This window comes from Leptodactylus fuscus, chromosome 7, assembly GCF_031893055.1.
Source record: "Leptodactylus fuscus isolate aLepFus1 chromosome 7, aLepFus1.hap2, whole genome shotgun sequence".
Classification (NCBI taxonomy): domain Eukaryota; kingdom Metazoa; phylum Chordata; class Amphibia; order Anura; family Leptodactylidae; genus Leptodactylus; species Leptodactylus fuscus.
Genome location: NC_134271.1, coordinates 146,901,479 through 146,926,338, shown reverse-complemented (window position 1 = coordinate 146,926,338; position 24,860 = coordinate 146,901,479). Strand labels below are relative to the sequence as shown.

Genomic DNA, 24,860 nt, shown 5'->3' with positions numbered 1-24,860 from the left:
TCTTACCTTCTCTCCCGTTCCCATTCCCTTCCCCTCCTTTCTTTATTAAACTGTTATATATTGTTATTCCGTGGCTCTGTGCAGTTACTGCGTATATCATCACCTGCTCCCCATTACATATCTAATCCTATCATGTGTATTACAGTCTGCTGAGCTGTGTATCTAATCCTATCATGTGTGATACTGTATACTGAGCTGTGTATCCAATCCTATCATGTGTGATACCGTCTGCTGAACTGTGTATCTAACCTCATCATGTGTGATACAGTCTGCTGGGCTGTGTATCTAACCTTATCATGTGTGATACAGTCTGCTGAGCTGTGTATCTAATCCTATCATGTGTGATACTGTATACTGAGCTGTGTATCTAATCCTATCCTGTGTGATACAGTCTGCTGATACATCACTCACATCTCATCTTCTTCTTCTTACAGTTTGTCTCATAATAAGCTACCAGACACTTCCTGCACCCAGTTGGCTTCTGGAATAAGGAAAAACCAGTCCCTGAAGATACTTGACCTGTCTAATAACTGTCTGTCTGGTCCTCACTTCAGTGACTTGATGGCCGCTCTGTCCAGTCCAGCCTGCAGGATAGAGGAATTACGGTGAGTATAAGAGATGTGTACAGGAGGAGACATGTGGGGACAAGTTATACATGGATTTTATTCTATTTTATGTTCCTCCGCACCATTGTTAGGTCTATGGGATAAACTGCTGACTGCACCTTCATATGTGACGTCTCTATTGAGCTGTGTATCTAATCCTATCATATGTGATACTGTCTACTGAGCTGTGTATCTAATCCTATCCTGTGTGATACTGTATACTGAGCTGTGTATCTAATCCTATCATATGTGATACTGTATACTGAGCTGTGTATCTAATCCTATCCTGTGTGATACTGTATACTGAGCTGTGTATCTAATCCTATCATATGTGATACTGTCTACTGAGCTGTGTATCTAATCCTATCCTGTGTGATACTGTATACTGAGCTGTGTATCTAATCCTATCATGTGTGATACTGTATACTGAGCTGTGTATCTAATCCTATCCTGTGTGATACTGTATACTGAGCTGTGTATCTAATCCTATCCTGTGTGATACTGTATACTGAGCTGTGTATCTAATCCTATCGTGTGTGATACTGTATACTGAGCTGTGTATCTAATCCTATCATGTGTGATACTGTATACTGAGCTGTGTATCTAATCCTACCATGTGTGATACTGTATACTGAGGTGTGTATCTAATCCTACCATGTGTGATACTGTCTGCTGAGCTGTGTATCTAATCCTATCATGTGTGATACTGTATACTAAGCTGTGTATCTAATCCTATCATGTGTGATACTGTATACTGAGCTGTGTATCTAATCCTATACTGTGTGATAGTGTCTACTGAGCTGTGCATCTAATCCTATCCTGTGTGATACTGTATACTGAGCTGTGTATCTAATCCTATCCTGTGTGATACTGTATACTGAGCTGTGTATCTAATCCTATCCTGTGTGATACTGTATACTGAGCTGTGTATCTAATCCTATCCTCTGTGATACAGTATACTGAGCTGTGTATCTAATCCTATCCTGTGATATTGTGTACTGAGCTGTTTATCTAATCCTATCCTGTGTGATACTGTATAATGAGCTGTGTATCTAATCCTATCATGTGTGATACTATATACTGCGCTGTATATCTAATCCTATCCTGTGTGATACTGTATACTGAGCTGTGTATCTAATCCAACCATGTGTGATACTGTATACTGAGCTGTGTATCTAATCCTATCATGTGTGATACTGTATACTGAGCTGTGTATCTAATCCTATCCTATGTGATACTATATACTGAGCTGTGTATCTAATCCTATCCTGTGTGATACTGTATACTGAGCTGTGTATCTAATCCTATCCTGTGTGATACTGTATACTGAGCTGTGTATCTAATCCTATCCTGTGTGATACTGTATACTGAGCTGTGTATCTAATCCTATCATGTGTGATACTGTATACTGAGCTGTGTATCTAATCCTATCATGTGTGATACTGTATACTGAGCTGTGTATCTAATCCTATCATGTGTGATACAGGCTGCTGATACATCACTCACATCTCATCTTCTTATTGTTACAGTTTGGATGGTAATGCTCTACCAGACACTTCCTGCACCCAGTTGGCCTCTGTAATAAGGAATAACCAGTCCCTGAAGATACTTCTCCTCTCCTATAATCATCTGTCCGGTCCTCACTTCAGTGATTTGGTGGCCGCTCTGTCCAGTCCAGGCTGCAGGATAGAGAGATTATAGTGAGTATAAGAGATGTGTACAGGAGGAGACATGTGGGGACAAGTTATACAGGGATTTTATTCTATTTTATGCTCCTCCGCACAATTGTTATGTCTATGCGATAAACTTCTGACTGCATCTTTATATGTGATATGTCTACTGAGCTGTGTATCTAATCCTATTGTGAGGGAAAGAATATCTGTATAAAAATAGACATGGGTTCACTTACCCATGTTGGTCTGTATCGTCCTTGTTTAACTTTCCTGACCTTTTGTAGAGATATTATTTCGGTAAAATGCTGATCATTTCAGCATATATTAGTACATTTTGCTGTTAAAACCTTGAGAATGTTCCTTGAGCTACAGTATCTGTGGAAAGACATGATAAGAAGTTACATCTAATTAAAAGTGTTTTATGAAATCTCCAAGGCCACGGCATCCATCTTGGCAGGCTGTGCTAACATGATTGGAGGCTAAGATGGCGGATCACACGGATATTCATGTGTTAACTCATGGATGCACGTATTTATCATCTGTAGACGCCCATTATATATTCTGACCAATTATAATTCATATTTCTATGTGATGTAATTTGTGACGCTTAAGCTGACATAAAGCCATTATTTCTCTTTATAATCCAATGATAATATGTAATAAATTTCAGAACACTTTTTATACAGCATCTGAGTATCTGTCTGTGCCTATGTTCTCAGAGTGCTCGCACCCATCTTACCCAGATTTGGAAACCGGCAGCATCTACCCCAAGGCATTCCCCCGACAGTAAGCTTGGTGCCCAACATGGGGCCACGTTTACGGTCGGAACATTCCCCCAACACTATCAATTGTGATACTGTCTGCTGAGCTGTGTATCTAATCCTATCATGTGTGATACTGTATACTGAGCTGTGTATCTAATCCTATCATGTGTGATACTGTCTGCTGATACATCACTCACATCTCATCTTCTTATTTTTACAGTTTGGCTGGTAATGACCTACCAGACACTTCCTGCACCCACTTGGCCTCTGTAATAAGGAATAACCAGTCCCTGAAGATACTTGCCCTATCCAATAATCATCTGTCCGGTCGTCACTTCAGTGACTTGATGGCCGCTCTGTCCAGTCCAGCCTGCAGGATAGAGATATTGGAGTGAGTATAAGAGATGTGTACAGGAGGAGACATGTGGGGAACAAGTTATACAGGGGTTTTATTCTATTTTATTCTCCTCTGCACCATTGTTATGTCTATGAGATAAACTGCTGACTGCATCTTCATATGTGACATCTCTATTGAGTTGTGTATCTAATCCTATCATATGTGATACTTTCTGCTGAGCTGTGTATCCAATCCTATAATGTGTGATACTGTATACTGAGCTGTGTATCTAATCGTATTATGTGTGATACAGTCTTCTGATACAGTCCTATGAAAAAGTTTGGGCACCCCTATTAATCTTAATCATTTTTTGTTCTAAATATTTTGGTATTTGCAGCAGCCATTTCAGTTTGATATATCTAATAACTGATGGACACAGTAATATTTCAGGATTGAAATGAGGTTTATTGTACTAACAGAAAATGTGCAATATGCATTAAACCAAAATTTGACCGGTGCAAAAGTATGGGCACCTCAACAGAAAAGTGACATTAATATTTAGTAGATCCTCCTTTTGCAAAGATAACAGCCTCTAGTCGCTTCCTGTAGCTTTTAATCAGTTCCTGGATCCTGGATAAAGGTATTTTGGACAAACAATTCAAGTTCAGTTAAGTTAGATGGTCGCCGAGCATGGACAGCCCGCTTCAAATCATCCCACAGATGTTCAATGATATTCAGGTCTGGGGACTGGGATGGCCATTCCAGAACATTGTAATTGTTCCTCTGCATGAAAGCCTGAGGATTTGGAGCGGTGTTTTGGATCATTGTCTTGCTGAAATATCCATCCCCGGCGTAACTTCAACTTCATCACTGATTCTTGAACATTATTCTCAAGAATCTGCTGATACTGAGTGGAATCCATGCGACTCTCAACTTTAACAAGATTCCCGATGCCGGCATTGGCCACACAGCCCCAAAGCATGATGGAACCTCCACCAAATTTTACAGTCGGTAGCATGTGTTTTTCTTGGAATGCTGTTTCTTTTTGGACGCCATGCATAACGCCTTTTTTTATAACCAAACAACTCAATTTTTGTTTCCAAAATGAAGCTGCCTTGTCCAAATGTGCTTTTTCATACCTCAGGCAACTCTATTTGTGGCGTACGTGCAGAAACGGCTTCTTTCTCATCACTCTCCCATACAGCTTCTATTTGTGCAAAGTGCGCTGTATAGTTGACCGATGCACAGTGACACCATCTGCAGCAAGATGATGCTGCAGCTCTTTGGAGGTGGTCTGTGGATTGTCCTTGACTGTTCTCACCATTCTTCTTCTCTGCCTTTCTGATATTTTTCTTGGCCTGCCACTTCTGGGCTTAACAAGAACTGTCCCTGTGGTCTTCCATTTCCTTACTATGTTCCTCACAGTGGAAACTGACAGGTTAAATCTCTGAGACAACTTTTTGTATCCTTCCCCTGAACAACTATGTTGAATAATCTTTGTTTTCAGATCATTTGAGAGTTGTTTTGAGTAGCCCATGATGCCACTCTTCAGAGGAGATTCAAATAGGAGAACAACTTGCAATTGGCCACCTTAAATACCTTTTCTCATGATTGGATACACCTGGCTATGAAGTTCAAAGCTCACTGAGGTTACAAAACCAATTTTGTGCTTCAGTAAGTCAGTAAAAAGTAGTTAGGGGAATTCAAATCAATAAAATGATAAGGGTGCCCATACTTTTGCACCGGTCAAATTTTGGTTTAATGCATATTGCACATTTTCTGTTAGTACAATAAACCTCATTTCAATCCTGAAATATTACTGTGTCCATCAGTTATTAGATATATCAAACTGAAATGGCTGTTGCAAACACCAAAATATTTAGAACAAAAAATGATTAAGATTAATAGGGGTGCCCAAACTTTTTCATAGGACTGTACATGACTGACATCTCATCTTCTTATTCTTATAGTTTGAGTAGTAATGATCTACCAGACACTTTCTTCACCCAGTTGGCCTCTGTAATAAAGAATAACCAGTCCCTCACGAGACTTCTCCTGTCCTATAACCGTCTGTCTGGTCCACACTTCATTGAGTTGATGGCCGCTCTGTCCAGTCCAGACTGCAGGATAGAGAAAATATTGTGAGTATAAGAGATGTGTACAGGAGGAGACATGTGGGGGACAAATTATACATGGATTTTATTCTATTTTATGCTCCGCACGGGGCCCTATAGTCGGATCGAGTGTAACAGTCCCACATTTCAGGTGCTTTCCCCTTGAAAGGCCTCTCTGACAGAAACCCTCCTAAATCACCCCATTCTCAAAACTGCACTCCTGAAAGAATTCTGAATTTAGGATGTTTCTTAACTTTCAGCATTTTCCAGCAATCAAAACAAAATGGAGGTCAAATTTAAACTTTTCAATTTTTGGCACTAATATATTCATTTAGCCCTAGAATTTACACATTCGTAAGGGGGTTAAAGGAAATATGCATTCCATAATTTGTTATGCAATTTCTCCCGAGCATGAAATTATGAGTGCCTACTGAAGTGGACTAAAATATAACGTTTTAATTATTAAAAACTGTGTAGTAATTATTATATTTGTGTAGTATCACATCTCAATCCTAATAAAACTTAGAGATAAATTGAAGGGACTAGATACTGGAGTAATAGCCCATAATAGGACCACATAGGGCTCTATGTTTCCAGCAACATAAAAAAAACTCTGAATATATTACATCTACCTCTTCTGTTCCTATATCTGCAATGATGCCTTTTTAGCTGCAAGGGACTCCCCTTTAAAGGGATCCTATCACTCAGACACATTTTTTTCTATGTACCACGTTGGAATAGCCTTAAGAAAAGCTACTCTTCTCCTACCTTTCGTAGTTTTCTCTGCGCTGCCGTTCGCCTACAATCCTGTTTTTTCTCGATAAGCAAATCAGCTCTCTTGCAGCACTGGGGGCGGGCCTCAGCGCTTAAACAGCACTGGGGGCATCCCCAATGCTGCAAGAGAACTCTCTCCAGCACCGCCTCCATCTTCGTCAGCAGCGTAATCTTCAGCCTCTTCTTCCGGTGGTGGCTTGTAACTTGGGCAGAGCAGACTGCGCATGCCTACAGGCCACGAGAAAATGGCCGCTTGCACAGTATTATAAGCGGCCATTTTCTCGTGACTTGTGGACGTCAGATCTCAGGTCACAATTGCTAATGCCTTACTACTGGATTTATACTTTTATATTTTACGTTATGTTTTGAAATACTAATTTTCCTTCTTACTAAAGAAATCAGCTTTGGAACAATAAGATGGCGCTGACTCCTATGTTTTGCTGAATTCCTTAGATTGTAACCAAGACTACAACCTGTTATACGTCAAGAACGAGAGCCAATCATGAGAAGAATTTCATGTTATATTATGCATTAACCCTTTTTTTTCCTTTCCTGTATAACTATGTGTGACGTGAAATAAAGGCAGTTCAGTGCTAGCCGAGGCGAGAGCATGAGCTGAGATCTGAAGCAGATTTGAGTCTGATTCATTTCTTAAAGCGACGGTGCACACATGCTAATACTAATTTGGTCTGACTGATTTGACCCATTATTGTTGAAATTCGACCCTGACAAATGGCGCCCAACATGGGGCTCGAACCCACGACCCTGAGATAAAAGGGATTCTACCATTAAAACACATTTTTTTCTAGGTAACACGTCGGAATAGCCTTTAGAAAGGCTATTCGTCTCCTACCTTTGGAAGTGCTCTCCGCCGCGCCATTCGTTCAAAATACTGATTTGTACCGGTATGCTAATTGGTTCTCTCGCAGCAATAGGGGCGCCCCCATTGCAGCTCGAAAACCAACTGCAGTGCCGCCTCTATGGTCTTGTGTATCCTCCCCTTCCTTCTTCAGCATCATGTTGGACGCCTGCGCAGTACGCTCTGTTTGGCGAACATTGCCGAACGTACTGCGCATGCCCGAAGCTATAGTGCGGACACCGCAATGTTCGCCAAACAGAGCGTACAGCGCAGGCGTCCGACATGACGCTGAAGAAGGAAGGGGAGGATACACAAGACCATAGAGGCGGCGCTGCAGTCGGTTTTCGAGCTGCAATGGGGATGCCCCCATCGCATCGCAACTAATTAGCATACCGGTACGAACCGGTATTTTGAAAGAACGGCGCGGCGGAGAGCACTTCCAAAGGTTGGAGACGAATAGCCTTTCTAAAGGCTATTCCGACGTGTGACCTAGAAAAAAATGTGTTTTAATGGTAGAATCCCTTTAAGAGTCTCATGCTCTACCGACTGAGCTAGCCGGGCCCAAGGCCCGAGGCCTAGAAGTTACAAGCCACCGCTGGAAGAAGAGGATGAAGAGGATGCTGCTGACGAAGATGGAGGCGGCGCTGGACAGAGTTCTCTCGCAGCATTGGGGACGCCCCCAGTGCTGTTTGAGCGCTGGGGCCCACCCCCAGTGCTGCGAGATAGCTAATTTGCATACTGAGAAAAACAGGGATTTTAGGCAAACGGTGGTGCGGAGATGACGATGAAAGGTAGAAGACGAATATCCTTTTTTAAGGCTATTCCGACGTGGTACCTAGAAAAAATTGTGTCTGAGTGATAGGATCCCTTTAATATTCAGTCTCACACTTTGGTCTCATTACCATATCTCATCCCACTGTCTGGGGTTAGTTGTATCCAAAACCAAAAGTGAAAGAATCTTACGTATCATTATACATTCAGGGAGATGCCGATGCAATGTGCTCATAGCCGCCACTGCTCCATCAGCGGGGCTACTCAGTTATACAAGAAAAAAGCATACACTTAGAATTTGCAGCCCATCATCTGTGCCTACCCAGCTAGCTATTCCTGATGGTAATCCATAGCACACATGAGGGGCACTGTGATAGTAAAATGCTCATAACGATATGTTGACTACGCCGAGTCAGTATCTGTTCCTTACTATGATGCCCTTGTACATGCAAGCTGTCTCTCTACTAATCAGTCCATCTATTCCAGGCAACCTCAGTGTTGTCTGCCCCATTTTCCTGTCCATACACGTTTCAAGTTTTAGAAGCCACACTGAGTGCTGGCAAGAGGAGGTTAGGGAGCGGTGTCACTGGACAATAGCTGCCCTGGCTCTCCGCAATAATACTGTTTGCTCTTATGACAATCCTCTGATTCTGTAGGGCAGTTGAAACGTGCCCCTCATGTGTGCTATGGATTACCATCAGGAATAGCTGGCTGGGTAGGCACAGATGATAGGGTACAAAATCTAAGTGTATTCCATTTTCTTCCATAACTCTGAGTAGCCCTGCTGGCTGAGTAGCGGAGGCAGATTAAACACACTTTGCATCAGCATCCCCCTGAATGTATAAAGATACGTAAAATACTTTCACTTTTGGTTTTGGATACAACTAACCCCAGACAGTGGGATGAGATATGGTGACGAGACCAAAGTGTGAGACCGAATATTAAAGGGAAGCCCCCTGCAGCTAAACAGACATTGTTGCTGATATACAGTAGGCATAGAAGGGATAGATGTAATATATTCAGAGTTTTTTGTTTTTTTTTATGTTGCTGGAAACACAGATCCCCATATGGTCCTATTATGGGCTATTACTCCAGTATCTAGTCCATTCATTGTACCTCTAAGTTTATTAGGATGGAGGTGTGATACTACACAAATATAATATTTTTCTCACAGTTTTTAGTAATCCTACTAACGTTATAAATGTGAAAGTTTGTATGTTTGTGTGTTACTTGATCACTCAAAAATGGCTGAACGGATTTGGATGAAATTTGGCACATAGTTTGTAACCTGGATTATCACATAGGCTACTTTTTATCCTGGTAAATGACATGAATTCATGACTGTTATGAATTTATATTCATATACTATATTAAACTGCTCTTGCCAGCAGGAGAATCAGCTAATTGAAGTTTGATGATAAAGCCAGGTCTGTTATCTTTCTATGTAAACACACAGATAACGCTGACTCCATTCTCTCCAAGTATCTGCATATTATCTGATCTGCATAAGTGTTCTGTGTCCTCTAGGCAGCGTGCTGAGACACTGAAATTGGAAAACTCCTTTAATCCAAATTGGCATTTTCCCAATTTTAAACATGCCAGGAAAAAGAAAATCTAATTTGTTGCAAAATTCTAAAAAAAAAGAGAGCTATGAAGGTAGCCAGAAGTCAACAGAGTTCATCTCAAGCGGAGCTGAGGAGTATTGAGCAAGCTAGGCGTCAAGTGGCTCTCACAGCAGCCGAAACGCTGGAGCAAGCAGATCGACACCAACAACACACTCATATGGCGTCTCAGTGTGCTGCTGAGATGCTGGAACAATCACAGGCACCGCGCGAGGAACAAGTTCAGCAGCAGGACAGCTTGAGAGCTGCCAAAACACTGGAGCAAGGGAACCATCAACGGCAGCAATTTGCTAAATATAGGCGGATCATCGACACCAACAACATGCTAATAAACGTTATATCTTATTCTTCTTCAGTAGGCGTTTCGAATTTAGATTCAACAGTGAAGTGACAAACATTATCATCGGGTGTCAGAATATGGCAACTTTTAGAAAAAAAATTGGGGGGCAGTTTTGGATATTTGTTAAGGGGTTAAAATGTAAATAAAACCGTATAAATTTGGAATCCCCTGAAATGTATTGAAACATAGAAAACACTGTAAAAACTAAGCCCATAAGAAAGTCGCAAAAATGCACTTTTAATTTTAATATTGCTGTGTAGTGAGCTTACATTAAATATAGCCCACCTATAGGTCTGTTTCCATTTCATAGGCAGTACACTTTTGATCACATCTGTCGAGTCTTTAACCACTTCAGTACCGGGCCATTTTGTGGTCCAGGACCAGACACATTTTAGGTTTCAACTAAAGATGAGCGAACACTAAAATGTCCGAGGTTTGAAATCCGATTCGAACAGTCGCACACTGTTTGACTGTTCGAACGGATTTTGAACCCCATTATAGTCTATGGGGGGAAATGCTCGTTTCAGGGGTACGCAAAATTCGATACAAGAATTTGGCAGAATTGGTTGGTTGGCAGAATGTATAGCATTCTGCCAATCAACGCTGGTTCTGCATCGAACATTAAACTTCAAACAGCTAGTAGTGTTCGATCGAATACAGCAGGGGAAGCATGCCTGGGGGCATCTAACATGCCAAATTCCCTCTATTACCCCACTATCACTGCCTAACAACTACACACTTTCCACATTCAAAAAAACCTCTATATCAAAGTGGGAAAATACCTGGAAACCTTCTTTACTCCCCAAATGGATGGACACAAACCCCAATTTAAGCTCAACAAACATTAACAAGCACACCTTTAAATCATGTTTCCCATGACAACCACAGATTGAATAAGCAATGGGAAATCCTTCAGTCCCCACCCTGAACTGTCATTGTGGATGTGTGTGTGTGATGTGGTAAGACCTTCCAAAACTCACTTTTAAGGCCCTTAACATGAGCCCTTCCAAATTAAGTTAAAGGCCCTTAAGCTGAGCTACCAGCAGAGATTGAGGCCCTTCAGGTGACTTCATCCTCTACCTGCAGAGTTTTAGGTCCTTTAACTTAGTTCAGCCTTGCACCAGCAGAGATTTGTTGGCCCTTTGGGTGAGTTGAGCCTTTAAAAAGCAGTGTTTTTGGCCCTTGGCATGAGTAGAGCCTTTAAAAAGCAATGTTTTTGGCCCTTGGAGTGAGTAGAGCCTTGCACCAGCAGTGTTTTTAGCCTTTGGAGTGAGTAGAGCCTTTGGAAAGCAGTGTTTTTGGCCCTTAGAGTGAGTAGAGCCTTGCACCAGCAGTGTTTTTGGCCCTTAGAGGGAGTAGAGCCTTGCACCAGCAGTGATTTTAGCCCTTGGAGTGAGTAGAGCCTTGCACCAGCAGTGCTTTTAGCCCTTGGAGTGAGTGGAGCCTTTGAAATACGGTGCTTTTGGCCCTTGAAATGAATAGAGCCTTGCACCAGCAGTGTTTTTAGCCCTTGGAGTGAGTGGAGCCTTGCACCAGCAGTGTTTTTAGCCCTTGGAGTGAGTGGAGCCTTGCACCAGCAGTGTTTTTAGCCCTTGGAGTGAGTGGAGCCTTGCACCAGCAGTGTTTTTAGCCCTTGGAGTGAGTAGAGCCTTGCACCAGCAGTGTTTTTGGCCCTTAGCGTGAGTAGAGCCTTGCACCAGCAGTGTTTTTGGCCCTTAGAGCGAGTACAGCCTTGCACCAGCAGTGTTTTTGGCCCTTAGAGCGAGTACAGCCTTGCACCAGCAGTGTTTTTGGCCCTTAGAGTGAGTGGAGCCTTGTACCAGCAGTGTTTTTAGCCCTTGGAGTGAGTGGAGCCTTGCACCAGCAGTGTTTTTAGCCCTTGGAGTGAGTGGAGCCTTGCACCAGCAGTGTTTTTGGCCCTTAGCGTGAGTAGAGCCTTGCACCAGCAGTGTTTTTGGCCCTTAGAGCGAGTACAGCCTTGCACCAGCAGTGTTTTTGGCCCTTAGAGCGAGTACAGCCTTGCACCAGCAGTGTTTTTGGCCCTTAGAGTGAGTGGAGCCTTGCACCAGCAGTGTTTTTAGCCCTTGGAGTGAGTGGAGCCTTGCACCAGCAGTGTTTTTAGCCCTTGGAGTGAGTGGAGCCTTGCACCAGCAGTGTTTTTGGCCCTTAGAGTGAGTAGAGCCTTGCACCAGCAGTGTTTTTGGCCCTTAGAGCGAGTACAGCCTTGCACCAGCAGTGTTTTTGGCCCTTAGAGTGAGTAGACACACACAGTAGACAGAGTTATGGGTATCAGGGTGGATTGACACTCTAACCAGCAGAGTTGGGGGTGTCAGGGTGGATTGATCCTAGTAGGATCAGAATTGTGCAGCGCTGATGGGAGAGGAGTATCAGGAGGAGGAGGAATTGGAGAGGGTGAGCACACACATGCAACTTCATGTCGGGGTGCTTTACACCGGTGGACATGAAAGTGATGGGTCTATCCAGTGGCTATTCATTTTTATGAGCGTCAGCCGGTCAGCACTGTCAGCTGACAGCCGGCTGCGCTTATCCGTAATTATGCCACCGGCAGCACTGAAGACCCTTTCGGAAAGCATGCTGGCGGCAGAGCAGGAAAGGACCTCCAATGCGTACAGCGCAAGTTCCAGCCACAAATCCAACTTGGAGACCCAATAAGTATAGGCCGCAGAGGGATCAGAGAGGACAGGGCTGGTGTGGGCCAGGTACTCCCGCAACATGCGCCTATATTTATCCCTCCTGGTGACACTAGGCCCCTCAGTGGCGGTACTTTGGCGACTGGGAGCCATTAACGTGTCCCAGACCTTGGAGAGTGTGCCTCTGCTGGTTGTGGACCGGATGACAGTTTGTCGCCTGTTGGAGGAACTCTCCTGTGTGCCGCCAACGACAGTTGATGGAAATATCTCCATCATATTCTGCTCCAGTTGCTTGTGGCAATCACTCATGCAACTGGCCCTCCCCTCTACCGGAATGAAATTACAAACAAAATTTTTATACCGGGGGTCAAGGATTGCAAAAATCCAGTAGTCGTTGCTCTCCAGGATTTTGGCAATGCGTTTGTCAGTTGCAAAGCACTCCAACATGTATTCAGCCATGTGGGCCAGAGTGTTACTTGGCGTCACTTGGCTGCCCCCACCGGAATGCTCACTCTCCATTTCCTCCTCCTCCTCCATTTCGCCCCAACCGCGCTGCAGCAATGGGATGCAATTAACTTCCCTGCTAGCCTCCTGTGTGACAATGAGATCTGCCACTTCGTCTTACTCCTCCTCCTCCTCCCTCAATGTACGCTGTGAAGCGGACAGGAGTGTGCCATGACTATCCTGCTGGGATGTTTCAGCACCTATGCCCGACTCCTCAGCGTCCAATGCGTTATCCCTGATGGCGATGAGGGATTCACGCATCACACACAGGAGGGGGATTGTGACACTCACAATTGCGCAATTGTGTCATCACAACTGACCCTCATGGTTGACTCCTCAAAGACCCGCAAGATCTCGCATAAGTCTGCCATCCATGGCCACTCACGGTGCAGAAACTGCAGGAGCTGACTCTGAGGAACCCTTGGGTTTGGGAGATGGTACTCCATCAAGGGTCTCTGCTCTTCACACACTCTACTCAACATGTGGTACGTCGAGTTCCAGCGTGTGGGGAAGTCGCACATCAGCCAGTGTTCTGGCAAATGGAGGCGTTGCTGGAGGCTAGCAGGCTACTGTGGACTTGCGAATGTGGGCACACAAGCGCCGCACTTTCACCAGTAGCTCGGCTACAGTGGGGTTTGTTTTCAAAAACAGTTGCACCACTAAATTGAACACATGGGCCAGGCATGGAACGTGTCGGAGGTTGGCAAGCTCCAGAGCCGCTACCAGGTTGCGGCCATTATCACAAACGACCATGCCTGGGCCCAGGTGGAGTGGCAAAAGCCATGTTGCCGTCTCATCAAGGAGGACATCCCTTACCTCTGATGCAGTGTGCTGTCTGTCCCCCAAGTTTATGAGCTTCAGCACGGCCTGCTGACGTCTTCCCACGCCAGTGCTGCAGCGTTTCCAGCTGGTAGCTGGGGTCAATGTGATGGCGGAGGAGGAGGAGGGTGGTGGTTAAGAGCCCCTGCCAGGAATGTTCAGCGGGGAAATGAGGTAGACCGCCCCAGATTATGACCCGCTCCCAGCCTCAACTACATTCACCCAGTGTGCCATCAGTGAAATGTAGCGTCCCTGTCCGCATGCACTTGTCCACGCATCGGTGGTCAAGTGGACCTTTGTGCAAATCGCGGAACTTAGTGCCCGCCGGATGTTGCATGACACGTGCTGGTGCAAGCCGGGGACGGCACAGCGGGAGAAGTAGTGACAGCTAGGGACGGCATAGCGAGGTGCCGCACTTGCCATCAGGTCACGGAAGGACTGACTTTCAACAAGCCGGAACAGCAACATCTCCTGGGCCAGCTGTTTGGTGATGTGCGCGTTTAAGGCTTGTGCATGGGGGTGGGTAGCGCTGTATTTTTGCCTACACTCAAAAGTCTGGAAGATGGTGGGTTGTTTTGAGGAGGCGCATGATGGTACAGGAGAAGGAGGTAAGGCAGGAGAAGGAGGTAAGGCAGGAGAAGGAGCTGAGGCAGGAAAAGGGGAGGATGAGGGAGAAGTCCCCAAAGTGGTGGAAGAAGATGTGGAGGTTTCCTGGCTGCTGGTCTGGACTGCAGTGCCAGCACTGGCAAGAGATGGTAGAGGCAGTGGTGGCAACGCTGGAGGACGATAGTACAGCGTTTGCACTGAGCCCAGTGCTTGCCTTCCAAATGACGGCACATGGCAGTGGTTGTGAGGTTGCTCTTTTCAGAGCCCCTACTCAGTTTTGAGTTGCAGAGTGTGCAAATGGCACTATATTTGTCCGCAGCACAGACATTAAAAAAATTCCACACCAAAGAAGACCGTGGCCTTGATGGGGGAGTTTTTCTAGGCTGGGTACAAGAAGTAACATTTTGGGCCCTGCTGGCTGTGGCCTGGCTTCGGTGAAGCAGCTGTCCTCTGCCTCTAGCCAGCCTCTTTGGTGCTGCACTTCCCTCCACATCTACACTGCTCTCCCCACTTGACATCTGCCCTCTCCAAGTCGGGTCAGTGACCTCATCATCCACCACCTCCTCTTCCAAATCCGCCAACGGCTCCTCATCCTCCTGTTGCACAACGACAACGGCAACAGGCTGCCCTGATGGCAACTGTGTCTCCTCATCGTCGTCACTGAGGGACGATTGCTGGTCAACAACAACAACCAGAGATAACGGATGCTCCAGTGTTTATGCATCAGGGAAGTCATCTGTTACCTCTGGTGATTCAGGACGTGGTGGGACAGAGAAAGGGCCAGTGAATGGAGCCGAAAACAGCTCCTGGGAGGTGGGAAAGGTGGGATTAGGTTGCTGGGAAGATTGGGCATATTGTGAGGAAAGAGGACCAGACTGTTGGGTAGGAGGAGGAGTTGAGGTAGAGGCTGACTGGCTGGTGGAGAATGTGCTGGAAGCATTGTCTGCCAGCCATTGTAACACCTCTTCCTGGTGCTTGGGCCTACTTAGGTTTGTACCCTGCAACCTACTCAATGTGGTCATCAAACCAGGGACTGTGGAAAAACAGAATGCTTGCTACCGCAGAGCTGTAGGCGCAGTAGACACTGTTGGTTGAGTGCAACCTTGCTGAACATCTGCATTTCCACGCCTCCGTTCTCGTACCCATCCCCTTGCGCTAGCTTTGCGCATATTGGATGTACTATTCCCTTTTTGATGGTCTATACACCACAAAGAAAAGCTGTTTTCCAGCTCTATATGATCTTGGAAATGCAGTGGATTGCTGCAATTTTTCAGGCCCTCACAAAATTCAAGGTTTTTATCAGGTATATGAACTTGGAAATGCAGTGGATTGCTGCAATTTTTCAGGCCCCCGCAAGTTTCAAGGTTTTTATCAGGTATATGACCTTGGAAATGCTGTGGATTGCTGCTATTTTTCAAGAAACAAAAAAAAGTAACGATTTTTATCAGCTATATGAACTTAGAAATTCAGTGAATTGCTGCTATTTTTCAAGAAACCAAAAAATTCAAGGCTTTTATCAGGTATATGAACTTGGAAATGCAGTGAATTGCTGCAATTTTTCAGCCCCCCCCCCCCCCCCCCCCAAAGTTCAAGGTTTTTATCAGGTATATGAACTTGGAAATGCAGTGGATTGCAGCTATTTTTCAAGAAACAAAAAAGGAACGATTTTTATCAGCTATATGAACTTAGAAATTCAGTGAATTGCTGCTATTTTTCAAGAAACCAAAAAATTCAAGGCTTTTATCTGGTATATGAACTTGAAAATGTAGTGGATTGCTGCAATTTTTCAGCCCCCCCCCAAAAAAAATTCAAGGTTTTTATCAGGTATATGAACTTGGAAATGCAGTTGATTGCTGCAATTTTTCAGGTCCCCACAAAATTCAACGTTTTTATCAGGTATATGAACTTGGAAATGCAGTGAATTGCTGCAATTTTTCAGGCCACCCCCCAAATTCAAGGTTTTTATCAGCTATATGAACTTGGAAATGTAGTGAATTGCTGCTATTTTTCAGCCCCCCCCCCCCCCCAAATTCAAGGATTTTTTCAGCTCTATATGATGTAGTCAGTGCTGTGTATTCCGGCTATTCTGTGTGCGGACAGCCAACAATGAAAGCTGTTTCTCCGCTATATGTGAACTTGTAACTTCTCTGTATCCCTGTTTTCCACAGTCCGGGGTAAGCTGGACTGATGGTCCCTACAGTGTATAGCTCTGAGAAGAGCTGTTGGTTTTCTTCTTTACTTCTTCCCTGCCTATCTGAAGCTAATCGCTATCTAGCCCTCAGCAGATGTCTTTCCCTTCCTATCTCTGACCGCAAAAATGGCGAATAGGGCGGCAGCCGTTCTTATGAATGGGAGATCACATGTTTTCAGCAGTCAATGGGTTTTTTCAATTTTTTTTAACTGCATCCGTTGTCGAAGTTCCTGTCCCACCTGCCCTGCACAGTTATTGGTGCAAAAAACGCGCCAGAGAAGGTGGGAGGGGAATCGAATTTTTACTGCATTTGCCGCGTGTTATTCGATTTGCAATCGAATACATCGAACGGCCTGATATTCAATCGAATACCTATTTGATCGAACGGCGTTCGCTCATCTCTAATAGTAATTTACAAATAGTGCATTCGACCATGTATACCACATGGTGGCTATTACAGTTCAAATATTTGTTAATGCAATATGTTTTTTGTTGATAAGCACTCAGAAAATTCTTTGTTTTTTTTTGCATATCTGCACATATTACAACGTTTTGATCCACAACAGAAGAACCCCTTGGTATTAAGCCAAGTGTCCGATGACCTATTGTTATTTATATACAGACTGGGTGATAAACAGTGGCGTAACTACCACCATAGCAGCGGTAGCAGCTGCCACAGGGCTCGGGACATTAGGGGCCCGGTGACAGCTGCTACCGCTGCTATCATTATTCTCGGAGGTCTTTTCGGACCCCCGAGTATAATGATCGGGGCCCCCTGTTGGTGGAATACTTTCCACCAACAGGGGGCCCCGAAGCTGCAGCAACGGCTGAGACACAGGAGCTGCAGCTCTGGCTCCTGTCAGCGCTGCAGGACGCTCCCCCTCTCTCCCCCCTCCCTTTCTCTGCTGTCCTCTGCCCACCAATGAGAGGAGGAGGCGGGGCTTATCCCTGCCGTCCAGCACAGAAGAGAAGAGGAAGAAGCTGCTCTAGGAAAATGAAACTGAAGCTACACAGGTACGTACTGGGGTTACTTATTACTATCAGGCATATGGGGGGATTACTTGTGTTTTAGTAACTCCATGTGCCTCATAGTAATAGCAGTTAACCCCATCATCTCCCTCACATTAACCCCTGTTTGCCTCACCATAAGAGTTACTGATATGTGAGACATATGGGGGTAATAGTAATGAATAGAGATGAGCGAACACTAAAATGTTCGAGGTTCGAAATTCGATTCGAACAGCCGCTCACTGTTCGAGTGTTCGAATGGGTTTCGAACCCCATTATAGTCTATGGGGAACATAAACTCGTTAAGGGGGAAACCCAAATTCGTGTCTGGAGGGTCACCAAGTCCACTATGACACCCCAGGAAATGATACCAACACCCTGGAATGACACTGGGACAGCAGGGGGAGCATGTCTGGGGGCATAAAAGTCACTTTATTTCATGGAAATCCCTGTCAGTTTGCGATTTTCGCAAGCTAACTTTTCCCCATAGAAATGCATTGGCCAGTGCTGATTGGCCAGAGTACGGAACTCGACCAATCAGCGCTGGCTCTGCTGGAGGAGGCGGAGTCTAAGATCGCTCCACACCAGTCTCCATTCAGGTCCGACCTTAGACTCCGCCTCCTCCGGCAGAGCCAGCGCTGATTGGCCGAAGGCTGGCCAATGCATTCCTATGCGAATGCAGAGACTTAGCAGTGCTGAGTCAGTTTTGCTCAACTACACATCTGATGCACACTCGGCACTGCTACATCAGATGTAGCAATCTGATGTAGCAGAGCCGAGGGTGCACTAGAACCCCTGTGCAAACTCAGTTCACGCTAATAGAATGCATTGGCCAGCGCTGATTGGCCAATGCATTCTATTAGCCCGATGAAGTAGAGCTGAATGTGTGTGTTAAGCACACACATTCAGCACTGCTTCATCACGCCAATACAATGCATTAGCCAGTGCTGATTGGCCAGAGTACGGAATTCGGCCAATCAGCGCTGGCTCTGCTGGAGGAGGCGGAGTCTAAGGTCGGACCTGAATGGAGACTGGTGTGGAGCGATCTTAGACTCCGCCTCCTCCAGCAGAGCCAGCGCTGATTGGCCGAATTCCGTACTCTGGCCAATCAGCGCTGGCCAATGCATTCTATTAGCCCGATGAAGTAGAGCTGAATGTGTGTGCTAAGCACATACATTCAGCACTGCTTCATCACGCCAATACAATGCATTAGCCAGTGCTGATTGGCCAGAGTACGGAATTCGGCCAATCAGCGCTGGCTCTGCTGGAGGAGGCGGAGTCTAAGGTCGGACCTGAATGGAGACTGGTGTGGAGCGATCTTAGACTCCGCCTCCTCCAGCAGAGCCAGCGCTGATTGGCCGAATTCCGTACTCTGGCCAATCAGCGCTGGCCAATGCATTCTATTAGCCCGATGAAGTAGAGCTGAATGTGTGTGCTAAGCACATACATTCAGCACTGCTTCATCACGCCAATACAATGCATTAGCCAGTGCTGATTGGCCAGAGTACGGAATTCGGCCAATCAGCGCTGGCTCTGCTGGAGGAGGCGAAGTCTAAGGTCGGACCTGAATGGAGACTGGTGTGGAGCGATCTTAGACTCCGCCTCCTCCAGCAGAGCCAGCGCTGATTGGCCGAATTCCGTACTCTGGCCAATCAGCGCTGGCCAATGCATTCTATTAGCCCGATGAAGTAGAGCTGAATGTGTGTGCTTAGCACACACATTCAGCTCTACTTCATCGGGCTAATAGAATGCATTGGCCAATCAGCGCTGGCCAATGCATTCTATTAGCTTGATGAAGCAGAGTGTGCACAAGGGTTCAAGCGCACCCTCGGCTCTGATGTAGCAGAGCCGAGGGTGCACAAGGGTTCAAGTGCACCCTCGGCTCTCCTACATCAGAGCCGAGGGTGCGCTTGAACCCTTGTGCAGCCTCAGCTCTGCTACATCAGAGCCGAGGGTGCGCTTGAACCCTTGTGCACACTCTGCTTCATCAAGCTAATAGAATGCATTGGCCAGCACTGATTGGCCAGAGTACGGAATTCGGCCAATCAGCGCTGGCCAATGCATCCCTATGGGAAAAAGTTTATCTCACAAAAATCACAATTACACACCCGATAGAGCCCCAAAAAGTTATTTTTAATAACATTCCCCCCTAAATAAAGGTTATCCCTAGCTATCCCTGCCTGTACAGCTATCCCTGTCTCATAGTCACAAAGTTCACATTCTCATATGACCCGGATTTGAAATCCACTATTCGTCTAAAATGGAGGTCACCTGATTTCGGCAGCCAATGACTTTTTCCAATTTTTTTCAATGCCCCCAGTGTCGTAGTTCCTGTCCCACCTCCCCTGCGCTGTTATTGGTGCAAAAAAGGCGCCAGGGAAGGTGGGAGGGGAATCGAATTTTGGCGCACTTTACCACGCGGTGTTCGATTCGATTCGAACATGGCGAACACCCTGATATCCGATCGAACATGTGTTCGATAGAACACTGTTCGCTCATCTCTAGTAATGAAGATACTTTATTATTTCCTCCATGTCTCTCACATATCAGTAACTCTTATGGTGAGGCAGACAGGGGTTAATGTGAGGGAGATGATGGGATTAACTGCTATTAATATGAGGCACATGGAGTTACTAAATTGTAATGCACAGGACCAGATTTTTTTTTATCCACAATTTGTCCTGGTATAGCGGTCAGCGGTGACAGTATTTAGTCCTGTAGGGGCCACTAAGGGACATAATACTGTGTGCAGGGGGCCACTATTGGGCATAATACTGTGTGCAGGGGCCACTAAGGGACATAATACTGTGTGCAGGGGCCACTATGGGACATAATAGAGAGCGCAGGAATGCGTAGGAGGGACTCGGTCGAGATCTTCGGTGTCGGGGGGGCCCCATGTCAAAAGTTCGCCACGGGGCCCCGCCATTCCTAGTTACGCCACTGGTGATAAATTATCCCTTATCGAAGAACCTCTTTTTGCTACCACTTGTACCCCTTTACTTAGAATTTGATTGGTAATAGGGTATTGCTGAAGAATAGGGAGATTTTTGTAAAAAACTTTTTTTATTGCGGAAAATTGTTTATTATAGGGAATTGAAAAAAACTATTTGTCTCCATGTCTACTATTTCTTTTACCCACATCTTTTTTATCTTCCAAAAATGAGTCTCGAGACCTATTATCCACAATTTTCACTGCTCTCTGCAAACTCCATTCTGGATACTTTCTGGCACGTAACCTATTTAATGTAGTCTCTAGATGTTCTCTGTATATAGGGTCCTAGTACAGACTAGTATTTATTCCTCCTGAGTCAACATCCCCTTCCAAACAAATATCTAAAAAGGAAATATTACTCGCATTATAAGAAAAAGTAAATTTTAAATTCATAGGGTTAGAATTCAGATACAAAATAAAGTCTGGTACGGACGATACCGACCCACTCCAGATGATGAACACGTCGTCACCCGTACCAGACTATACTGTCAAAAAAAGGATTAACCAATGAAAAAATATATACCTCTTCCCACCATGCTAGTGTAAGATTAGCCAGCGATGGTGAGAAGGGTGCCCCCATCGGGGCTCCTTTAACCCGAAGATAAAATTGTCAAAGAAAAAAAAATTGTGAGTTAATAACTCTGTCACCTCTAGTATATATTCACAGAGAACATCTGAGTATTTGCTATATCTACTAAGATAAACCTTCCTCCCACTTTATGTTCCGAAAAATATTAAGCAACGTCTTTGTGTCTCGAATATGACCTGGGATACGAAGGACCAGTGGCTGTAAAAGCCCATTTAGCCATGGTCATAAATTCTCATTTATAGAGCCTATCCCTGAAACTATTGGACAGAGAGGGGGAAATATCAAGTTTTGGGGAGTCCATGAAATATGGGCGTAACTGGGAATTTTGGAATCAGACATCTGGACTGATTTTCTGAAAATATACCTAATTTTTCCCCTTTCAAAACCAATTCTGTTAAAGTTTTTTTTAAAAAAATTATCTGTAGGGTTGTTAGTTAGTTGTCTATAAGTCATCTCATCTTTCAATATATCCAAGCATGCTTCTTTATAATCCTGACTATACAGCAACACTATCTTCCCATCTTTGTCCGCTCTCTTGATTATTATATCTTTATTTTTGCTTAGATTAATCAGTGCGTCATATTCTTTTTTAGTCAAATTGTTGTTATGCCTGTGTGTTGTATCCCTTAGGGTTCCGAGGTCCTGCTCCATGGCCTGTTGAAACAGGGCATAGGCAGGAGCTCGGGACCCCAAGGGATAAAAGGAGGGAATGGATCCCTTTGTCCCCACCCAATGTACAGACCAATCATTAAATGGAACATTAGTTTCCTGTAATTGAAATAAATTAAGCAAAGCAATTTGTTCTTTAAACATAAGACTAGTAAATATATTGTCATCATGTTCAATTTTAGCATTAACCGTCTCATTTTCAGATGTCCTGTTGCTCTCAAAAAAGTGTGTTTTCACTGTGAGGAGTCTAATAAATTTATTGATATCCAAAATCGTATTAAAAAGGTTGAAGTTTTCACTTGGTACAAATCCTAAGCCTTTAGAGAGCCTCATTGAGCGCTGTATACACAGCAATCGAGAATGCAGGGACGGGAATAAACTTTCCCTGCCATCTCTTTGGGAGCTCCAGCTGAAGTTACAGCCGGCTTCCAGTGAAAACAGCTGCACGAACTTGTGCAGCTGCTGTTTTCTGACAGGACGTACCGGTACGTCCTGTCAGAACAAGGCAACCATTTCCCGGATGTTTATAGTCTATGGGTGGTCCGGGAGTGGTTAAGATAGGAAAGGAGAGTGAGAACATATTTCTGTAGGTGTGCATACCTCCCAAGCGTCCCGGATTCCATGGTACATTCACGGATTCGGGTGTCCTGTCCTGCAGTCCCGGTCGGCAGGAGGTATGTCCCCGACGCCGATGAGTTGAATACATAGGCGATTAAAGCAGGAGCTGTTACAGCTCAGCTACTGATTTAACGCTGCGCTCTGGCTTCTGCATATGTAGGCGCAATGTGATGACGTCACATCGCGCCTACAACTATTTGAGTGAGTGAGACTGCGGAGAGAGCTGCGGAGGAGCGTTGGAAGGGTGAGTGTAAGTGGTTTTTAGTGGTAAACATTGAGGGGAACATAATGTAGGGGGCCCATGAAACTGGGGGCAGATGAAGGGAGCGGACGACATGACACTGGGGCAGATGAAGGGGGGGTCAAGAAATTGGGGGTAGAGATGGGGGGACATGAATCTGTGGGCAGATGAAGGGGGGGAGAATGGCATGACATTGGGGCAGATGAAGGGGGGAGAATGGCATGAAACTGTGGGCAGAGATGGGGGACATGAAACTGGGGACAGATATGGAGGTTGGACATGAAACTGGGGGAAGAGATGGGGGGGACATGAAACTGGGGGCAGATGGAAGGGTGACATGAAACTGGGGACAGATGGGGGGACATAAAACTGGAGGAAGATGAAAGGGTTATATGAAACTGGGGGAGAGATGGAGGGGGGACATATAATTAAGGGGGGACTGTAGGGGGCACATGAAAAATGAATGAGAATAGGCGGGGTCAACATAAAAGTGGGCAGAGCTAAACTTTCCGTGGCGCGTTCAGCGCTCCACACATTTTGTCCCGCTTTCTGCTCTTCATAAGTTGGGAGGTATGCCTGTGTGATACTGTATACTGAGCTGTGTATCTAATCCTATTATGTGTGATACTGTATACTGAGCTGTGTATCTAATCCTACCATGTGTGATACTGTATACTGAGCTGTGTATCTAATCCTATCATGTGTAATACTGTCTGCTGATACATCACTCACATCTCCTCTTCTTATTCTTACAGTTTGGCTAATAATGCTGAGCCATACACTGCCTGCATCCAAATGGCCTCTGTAATAAGGAATAACCAGTCCCTGAAGATACTTGACACATCCGGTATCCTTCAGTCCGGTCCTCACTTCAGTGATTTGATGGTCGCTCTGCACAGTCCAGACTGCAGGATAGAGGAATTGCAGTGAGTATAAGAGATGTGTACAGGAGGAGACATGTGGGGGACAAGTTATACATGGATTTTATTCTATTTTATGCTCCTCTGCACCATTGTTATGTCTATGAGATAAACTGCTGACTGCACCTTCATATGTGACATCTCTATTGAGCTGTGTATCTAATCCTATCATATGTGATACTGTCTGCGGAGCTGTGTATCTAATCCTATCATGTGATTTATTTAATCCTATCATGTGTCACACTGCTGAGGTATGTATCTAATCCTATCATGCCTGATTCTGACTGCTAAGCTATCTATATAATCCTTGTGTGATACTGTCTGCTGAAGTGGGTTTCTAATTTCTGTCATATGGGATACTGACTGTACAGCAGTGTATCTGATCCTATCATGTAGCTCAAATAAAATAAAAACAAAACAGCACCAAAGCTGTACATAGTGTAGTATTGTATAACACCAGAAGAATGTAAAACAGATAGGTAAGCTCTCACCTTAGATACTGTAGTTGTGACTTGCTCGCAACTTACCCTAAACACATTGATACCAATTGACAGAGGGTTTGGAACGGCAGTAGGATCCGTAGCCAGCCTAAGGTGTCAGGAGTAAGCAAAAAGGAGCAGAGATAGACCCCCCAAATGGGTCTGAGGAAGGACTGAGCTTAACCAAGGAAAGTTCAATCAAAGTTTTCTTTATGCATCAACAATCACCTACACGTTTCGAGGTAAAAACCCCTTTATAAAGTCACAGACATACACACAATCCAAACTTAAAGGGATTCTATCATTAGAATCCAATTTTTTAAGACTAACACGTAGGAATAGCCTTAAGAAAGGCTATTCTTCTCCTAAGTTAAAAAGAAAAAACAGTCCACAGTTCATCAATATTAGAGGAGATCGGCTCAACCTTGAGTGCACAAAATAACCCCCCCCCCCCCTGGCTAGGGAGGAGCAATCTAGGAAAAAGTCAAAGAAGCTTTCAGCACAAAAGGTGTACTGTAATAAAACTCAGCCTTTATTTATAAAAGCATAGAAATAGGTACCAGATACAGGAATGAAAAAATGTAAAAAAAAAACACTTACAAAGTTAGTCCTTTATAAACATATGGATACAATGTCAAGGCAGACAAGCCTACGCGTTTCAGGACGTCCGTCCCTTACTCATGGCAATCACCAATGACATGAAAATTTTGGTTT

At 44.8% G+C, this 24,860-nt stretch overlaps 1 protein-coding gene across 3 annotated transcripts in view; it reads left to right on the top strand.

Moving 5' to 3' along the window:
* LOC142214296 (NACHT, LRR and PYD domains-containing protein 12-like) overlaps positions 1-24,860 on the top strand; it is a 398,233-nt gene that overhangs the window by 126,844 nt on the left and 246,529 nt on the right. The window contains exons 10-14 of one of the 3 annotated variants that reach the window (XM_075283202.1): positions 435-605; positions 2,135-2,305; positions 3,263-3,433; positions 5,350-5,520; positions 23,503-23,673. In XM_075283202.1, the coding sequence (XP_075139303.1) occupies positions 435-605; positions 2,135-2,305; positions 3,263-3,433; positions 5,350-5,520; positions 23,503-23,673 (855 nt within the window). The remainder of the gene's footprint in view (positions 1-434; positions 606-2,134; positions 2,306-3,262; positions 3,434-5,349; positions 5,521-23,502; positions 23,674-24,860) is intronic. The other 2 variants (XM_075283204.1, XM_075283201.1) reach the window with 2 other exon arrangements.